The sequence below is a fragment of the Oncorhynchus keta genome, chromosome 20 (assembly GCF_023373465.1).
Source record: "Oncorhynchus keta strain PuntledgeMale-10-30-2019 chromosome 20, Oket_V2, whole genome shotgun sequence".
NCBI classification, from domain to species: Eukaryota; Metazoa; Chordata; class Actinopteri; order Salmoniformes; family Salmonidae; genus Oncorhynchus; species Oncorhynchus keta.
This window is the reverse complement of record NC_068440.1, coordinates 19,122,675-19,130,554: the sequence shown is the minus strand read 5'-3', so window position 1 is coordinate 19,130,554 and position 7,880 is coordinate 19,122,675. Positions and strand designations below refer to the sequence as shown.

General features: G+C 42.3%; 1 protein-coding gene across 1 annotated transcript in view; it reads left to right on the top strand.

The window, feature by feature from the left end:
• col28a1a (collagen, type XXVIII, alpha 1a) overlaps nt 1–7,880 on the top strand; it is a 28,265-nt gene continuing 20,385 nt past the window's right edge. Inside the window, exons 1-9 of the mRNA XM_052472237.1 lie at nt 1–149; nt 959–1,105; nt 1,198–1,369; nt 2,971–3,097; nt 3,391–3,657; nt 3,888–3,908; nt 4,004–4,063; nt 6,263–6,316; nt 7,796–7,840. Of these exons, the coding sequence (XP_052328197.1) occupies nt 985–1,105; nt 1,198–1,369; nt 2,971–3,097; nt 3,391–3,657; nt 3,888–3,908; nt 4,004–4,063; nt 6,263–6,316; nt 7,796–7,840 (867 nt within the window). The 5' untranslated portion in view covers nt 1–149; nt 959–984. The remainder of the gene's footprint in view (nt 150–958; nt 1,106–1,197; nt 1,370–2,970; nt 3,098–3,390; nt 3,658–3,887; nt 3,909–4,003; nt 4,064–6,262; nt 6,317–7,795; nt 7,841–7,880) is intronic.

The following is a 7,880-nucleotide window of genomic DNA, read 5'->3' as shown; positions in this document are numbered from 1 at the left end:
GTTTGAATCGATTCGAACGGGTCGATCACGGTTGCTCTCTCTTGCTTTAGGACTAAACCGGGGATAAAAAACTCGCCCACCGGATTATGTAATTGAGACCAAATGAGCGGACTATTACTGTGATTGATTGTATTTAAATGAGAATCAAGGTAAGGTTTAATTGCATTGAAACTATGTTATGTAACACATTTGTGTCAAGTGTAGGCTAGGCTATTGAACACGTAGAGAGAATATTGTTGTAGAAAATCCAATGACAATCGCATTTGTTGCATATTGTATTCCAGATTGAAATGTTTTTATTTATTTTTTAAATAGTGATAATAATGATGAGTTCGGTGTTGTCTGCGCTTTTAAATCAATCAATCCGTTGATTTGATAACATTAACTTGTTCTCCGACTCATTCTCAGGAATTATGCATTTACAATCACACATTTACAAGGAAATATTTGCGGCTAAATATTATGAATAAGGCTGGGACAAATTCAAATAACTCGATCAAGTTAAATTCATAAAATAAAATAATATTTTGTAACTAAATGGGAACATTTTCTGAAGAAATAATTGTCTGACCATATCCTGAAAATTACTGCTGTAAAGGCAAACAGTAACTGGCAATAACTTTGGTAAAAGAAACAGATGATTTCACACAGAGAGCAGTGATTCTGGTTTCCTGGGTAGTCATTATGAAGTTACGGCTGCAGCAATTCACTCAGTGGAGGCTTCATGTACAACCTGTTCTCTTTGCTTGAAAACAAACGATGATATCGCATTAGCCCAAATTGATCTGGCGTCATTTAAAGTTGTATTATCGTGTTGCCGCCCTCTAGAGTGTACAGAAGTCATAGCACTCTTCTGTGACTAGAAGTGTGTGTGTGTGTGTGTGTGTGTCTGTTTGTGTGTCTGTGTGTGTTCTGAATTAGGAGAAGTTGTCTCAAACTCATGTTTGATTGGTTCTAGGCTGAGCTGCTGGACAAGAGATCAAGATGAGGAAGGTTGTGGAGCTGTTGCTCCTCGTGTTGGTACTAACACACACAGCCAGGGGTCAGGGCAGGAGGAGGAAGGGCCAGAGAGACGACAACCAGGTCCTCCAAAAGGAAGGGAAAAGTAAGTGGGTTCCATTCTTTAATTAATTAATTCATGAATTCATGAATTCATTCACTCACCTGCAATCCTCTCCACCCTGCCCCCCCCAATAGTTCTGATCTGCCCGGTGGAGATCATGTTCATCCTGGACAGCTCAGAGAAGGCCAAGGTGCTGTTGTTTGAGAAGCAGAAAGACTTCGTCCTGCGTTTCAGCACGCGGCTCATGCAGATCCAGGCAGCAGGTTGGAGACTGAGGTTGAGGCTGGCTGCACTGCAGTACAGCAGGTTGGTACTGTAGAGGTTAGAGGGATGAGGCTTGCTGCACTGCAGTACAGCAGGTTGGTACTGTAGAGGTGAGAGGGATGAGGCTGGCTGCACTGCAGTACAGCAGGTTGGTACTGTAGAGGTTAGGGGGTTGAGGCTGGCTGCACTGCAGTACAGCAGGTTGGTACTGTAGAGGTTAGGGGGATGAGGCTGGCTGCACTGCAGTACAGCAGGTTGGTACTGTAGAGGTTAGAGGGATGAGCTAACAACCAGAGAGGTTCTATCCCATGGCAGCCGGGATACAAATCTGGGCGGGAGTGGGCTGGCAACCAGTGAGTTGCTGGTATTAGTATCCCATGGAAGATGTCATCTTCTGCCCTTGTGCCCTCGAGCAAGGCACTTAACTCTAACTGCTCACCATCTAACATCTCTAGATTTAACTGCTCTCCATCTAATGTCTCTAGATTTAACTGCTCTCCATCTAACATCTCTAAATTTAACTGCTCTCCATCTAACATCTCTAGATTTAACTGCTCTCCATCTAACGTCTCTAGATGTAACTGCTCTCCATCTAACATCTCTAGATTTAACTGCTCTCCATCTAACATCTCTAGATTTAACTGCTCTCCATCTAACATCTCTAGATTTAACTGCTCTCCATCTAACATCTCTAGATTTAACTGCTCTCCATCTAACGTCTCTAGATTTAACTGCTCTCCATCTAACATCTCTAGATGTAACTGCTCTCCATCTAACGTCTCTAGATTTAACTGCTCTCCATCTAACGTCTCTAGATTTAACTGCTCTCCATCTAACGTCTCTAGATTTAACTGCTCTCCATCTAACGTCTCTAGATTTAACTGCTCTCCATCTAACGTCTCTAGATTTAACTGCTCTCCATCTAACGTCTCTAGATTTAACTGCTCTCCATCTAACATCTCTAGATGTAACTGCTCTCCATCTAACGTCTCTAGATTTAACTGCTCTCCATCTAACGTCTCTAAATTTAACTGCTCTCCATCTAACGTCTCTAGATTTAACTGCTCTCCATCTAACATCTCTAGATGTAACTGCTCTCCATCTAACGTCTCTAGATTTAAATGCTCTCCATCTAACATCTCTAGATGTAACTGCTCTCCATCTAACGTCTCTAGATTTAACTGCTCTCCATCTAACGTCTCTAGATTTAACTGCTCTCCATCTAACGTCTCTAGATTTAACTGCTCTCCATCTAACGTCTCTAGATTTAACTGCTCTCCATCTAACGTCTCTAGATTTAACTGCTCTCCATCTAACGTCTCTAGATTTAACTGCTCTCCATCTAACGTCTCTAGATTTAACTGCTCTCCATCTAACGTCTCTAGATTTAACTGCTCTCCATCTAACGTCTCTAGATTTAAATGCTCTCCATCTAACATCTCTAGATGTAACTGCTCTCCATCTAATGTCTCTAGATTTAACTGCTCTCCATCTAACGTCTCTAGATTTAACTGCTCTCCATCTAACGTCTCTAGATTTAACTGCTCTCCATCTAACGTCTCTAGATTTAACTGCTCTCCATCTAACGTCTCTAGATTTAACTGCTCTCCATCTTCTTCTTATTATTTTTCTTCTCCTCCTAGTTCTGTTTCTCTGGAGCACAACTTCCGGGACTGGCAGGATGTGGATGTGTTCCAGAGCAGAGTGGCGTCCATGGCCTACATCGGACACGGAACCTACTCAGCCTACGCCATCACTAACGCTACACAGGTCTGCATATCATTATCTAGTAGCACTTTACTTGGATTGTCCCTTGCAGATGGTTGATGGATGTTAAACTAACCATCAACTAACCATTCAACTAACTCTCCACTAAACCTAAACCTAACCCTAGTCTTAGCCCCAAGCCAATAGGGTTGCATATGAAAGTTTGTTGATAGTTGGATTATCCATAGAGGACTTTCCCCCCAAAAAGTCAACCCAATTGAGAACAAAGTGCACCACACCAAAAAACAAGTGTTAGACCCAATATCAAAGTACAATCAAATGATTATAACACCCAGATGTTTAGCCGTGAGACAGCGGCCAACAGCCTGAGGGTGATGTTGCTGATGACTGACGGCGTGGACCATCCCCGTAGCCCCAGTGCTGTGACCGCCGCATCCGAGGCCAAGAACCACAACATTCGTCTGTTCACCATCGGGCTGTCGGGTCTACCCAGGGATATGCCCACCAATGCCAGGTTACGTTCCATCGCCAGCGCCCCGCCACAGCAGCACGTCCTCAGCCTTACAGACAACCTGCTGGAGGATAAACTTTTCAGAGAACTGGTGAGTGGTGGTGGGAGTGAGCTGTCCTCAAGGATACCAACATGTCTTGACATTGCCATTAACTTCTAGATGTTTATGTTTTCCTTCACCCCCTAAATCCCAATTCAGGGGGGCTCACACAGTGAGTTACCTGACCAGGATTAAAATGGCTCAATTTAAACATGTACATTACTGAGCAACTAAGTGTGAGCTATCAAAATATAAAGTGCTGTTATTTCTTGTTTTTTTAGGACACGCTTGTCAACACAGGGGTAAGTATGTCCCTTTTTCTTGTAACCATCCATTTGGAATGTAAAGATGACTATCTCTGAGGTGTCTACTCAAATGTTGCTTCCCTTGGTTCCAGTGCCCACAGCCGAAGTCCTGTCTGTGTGATAAAGGAGAAAGAGGCCCCCCTGGAAGCCCGGTGAGTCCACTTCTGTCTCATCGTCTAACCTATTCTTGTTTTTGCTCAAAAGCATCCTCTAGTAGCCAGTACATACCATACGCTATAACTCTTCTTCAGTTTTTATTTTGTTATCCTCTTCTGTCTTTTGTCAATTCATTCAATTCAGGAAGTACACTGACGTTTTCATTCCAATTGTCGTCATTGAAAAGCACTGACTGGTTTGATGAATTGACCTCATGTGTCCAGGTTGACAGTACAGAGGAGCAGTAATCCTCAGACAGGCCTGTGTTATTGCTGACATGTTCACCAGTTGGACAACCTTGGGCTGTATAAACCCCCCTACATATCCTCTTATATGCAAACAGAGGTTTTTCCAGTAATAGCCCCCCTGTCCCTAACCCACCATAAACTGCTCAACGCCCCTGTAACACCCCTGAATACTCATAGCAGGTGCTCATAGCCAGCCGGGGCATCTGGCCTCTTTGTAGGCCTCTGTGTATACAAGAGTGGTCCTGGGCATCACATCAAAGAGTAGGAAGTGTTTCCCACACTGCAAGTGTAGCAGGCCTGTACTGTGCAAGGGGTCGAAGGGTCATGGCGTAAAATAAAAGAATAGAGTAGTGGGACTTGACTAGCAGGCCTTTTGAAGAGAGGCTTTTGGCTGGAAGCAGTGGTCAAGGATAGGAGATTAGGTGTGGGCAAACACACAGGGAGGGGATGAGCATTAGGGTGTTAGGGAGTTAACTGAGGTTATAAGGTACAGAGGCCCCTCACACTATTGAGTTAACTGAGGCTATACGGCACAGAGGCCCCTGACACTATTGAGTTATTTGAGGCTATACGGCACAGAGGCCCCTGACACTATTCAGTTATTTGAGGCTATACCGCACAGAGTCCCCTGACACTATTAAGTTATTTGAGGCTATACGGCACAGAGGCCCCTGACACTATTGAGTTATTTGAGGCTATACGGCACAGAGGCCCCTGACACTATTGAGTTATTTGAGGCTATACCGCACAGAGTCCCCTGACACTATTAAGTTATTTGAGGCTATACGGCACAGAGGCCCCTGACACTATTGAGTTATTTGAGGCTATACGGCACAGAGGCCCCTGACACTATTGAGTTATTTGAGGCTATACGGCACAGAGGCCCCTGACACTATTGAGTTAACTGAGGCTATGCGGCACAGAGGCCCCTGACACTATTGAGTTATTTGAGGCTATACGGCACAGAGGCCCCTGACACTATTGAGTTATTTGAGGCTATACGGCACAGAGGCCCCTGACACTATTGAGTTATTTGAGGCTATACGGCACAGAGGCCCCTGACACTATTGAGTTATTTGAGGCTATACGGCACAGAGGCCCCTGACACTATTGAGTTATTTGAGGCTATACTGCACAGAGGCCCCTGACACTATTGAGTTATTTGAGGCTATACGGCACAGAGTCCCCTGACACTATTGAGTTATTTGAGGCTATACGGTACAGAGTCCCCTGACACTATTGAGTTATTTGAGGCTATACGGCACAGAGGCCCCTGACACTATTGAGTTAACTGAGGCTATACGGCACAGAGGACCCTGACACTATTGAGTTATTTGAGGCTATACGGCACAGAGGCCCCTGACACTATTGAGTTATTTGAGGCTATACTGCACAGAGGCCCCTGACACTATTGAGTTATTTGAGGCTATACGGCACAGAGTCCCCTGACACTATTGAGTTATTTGAGGCTATACGGTACAGAGTCCCCTGACACTATTGAGTTATTTGAGGCTATACGGCACAGAGTCCCCTGACACTATTGAGTTATTTGAGGCTATACGGCACAGAGTCCCCTGACACTATTGAGTTATTTGAGGCTATACGGCACAGAGTCCCCTGACACTATTGAGTTATTTGAGGCTATACGGCACAGAGTCCCCTGACACTATTGAGTTATTTGAGGCTATACGGCACAGAGGCCCCTCACACTATTGAGTGGACTGAGGTTGTATAGGCTACCACTTAAGGTTTGAGACTGAGAGGTCACAGGAAGAGCATAGACAGGGACACGCACCAAACGACCACGGTCACCTACTGTACGCACAAATCTACACACACTATGGGGATGTTATAGGAACAACCAGTGATGAAAAAGTCACATTCTGTCCAACGATCTGTCCTCTATCCTCTGATGGAATGATCTCTCCATTCCTTTGAAATCTGCAGGGGAAATCAGCCCAGCCTGGATCTGACGGTTCTCCCGGTCCAAAAGGATTTCATGTAAGTTCTTCGTTTTGTCCTGAGATAATCCCACCATGTTCATTTGTAGTGACAGAAAGAATGCAGTGTTTTTAAATATGTTGATGTTCGTTGGAATGTTTTTATATACGTTGATGTTCGTTGGAATGTTTTTATATACGTTGATGGTCGTTGGAATGTTTTTATATACGTTGATGTTCGTTGGAATGTTTTTATATACGTTGATGGTCGTTGGAATGTTTTTATATACGTTGATGTTCGTTGGAATGTTTTTATATACGTTGATGTTCGTTGGAATGTTTTTATAGACGTTGATGGTCGTTGGAATGTTTTATATACGTTGATGTTCGTTGAAATGTTTTTATATACGTTGATGTTTGTTGGAATGTTTTTATATACGTTGATGTTCGTTGGAATGTTTTTATAGACGTTGATGGTCGTTGGAATGTTTTTATATACGTTGATGTTTGTTGGAATGTTTTTATATACGTTGATGTTCGTTGGAATGTTTTTATAGACGTTGATGGTTGTTGGAATGTTTTATATACGTTGATGTTCGTTGAAATGTTTTTATATACGTTGATGTTTGTTGGAATGTTTTTATATACGTTGATGTTCGTTGGAATGTTTTTATAGACGTTGATGGTCGTTGGAATGTTTTTATAGACGTTGATGTTTGTTGGAATGTTTTTATAGACGTTGATGTTCGTTGGGAATGTTTTTATATACGTTGATGTTTGTTGGAATGTTTTTATATATGTTGATGTTCGTTGGAATGTTTTTATAGACGTTGATGTTTGTTGGAATGTTTTATATACGTTGATGTTCGTTGGAATGTTTTTACAGACGTTGACATTCGTTGGGATGTTTTTATAGACGTTGACATTCGTTGGGATGTTTTTATAGACGTTGATGTTTGCTGGAATGTTTTTATATACGTTGATGTAAGTTGGAATGTTTTTATATACGTTGGTGTTCGTTGGAATGTTTTATATACGTTGATGTTCGTTGGAATGTTTTATATACGTTGATGTTCGTTGGAATGTTTTTATATACGTTGATGTTCGTTGGAATGTTTTTATATACGTTGATGTTCGTTGGAATGTTTTTATATACGTTGATGTTTGTTGGAATGTTTTTATATACGTTGATGTTAGTTGGAATGTTTTTATATACGTTGGTGTTCGTTGGAATGTTTTATATACGTTGATGTTCGTTGGAATGTTTTATATACGTTGATGTTCGTTGGAATGTTTTTACAGACGTTGACATTCGTTGGGATGTTTTTATAGACGTTGATGTTCGTTGGAATGTTTTTATATACGTTGATGTAAGTTGGAATGTTTTTATATACGTTGATGTAAGTTGGAATGTTTTTATATACGTTGATGGTCGTTGGAATGTTTTTATAAACGTTGACATTCATTGGGATGTTTTTATAGACGTTGATGGATATACTGTATGGATGCATTCACTGTCTGGTCTCTGGTGTCACTGTAGGGGGAACCTGGTATCAACGGAAGGCCTGGGATGGAGGGTATCGAGGTACTGTAGCATAGATGACTAAAACAATCTATACAGGTAT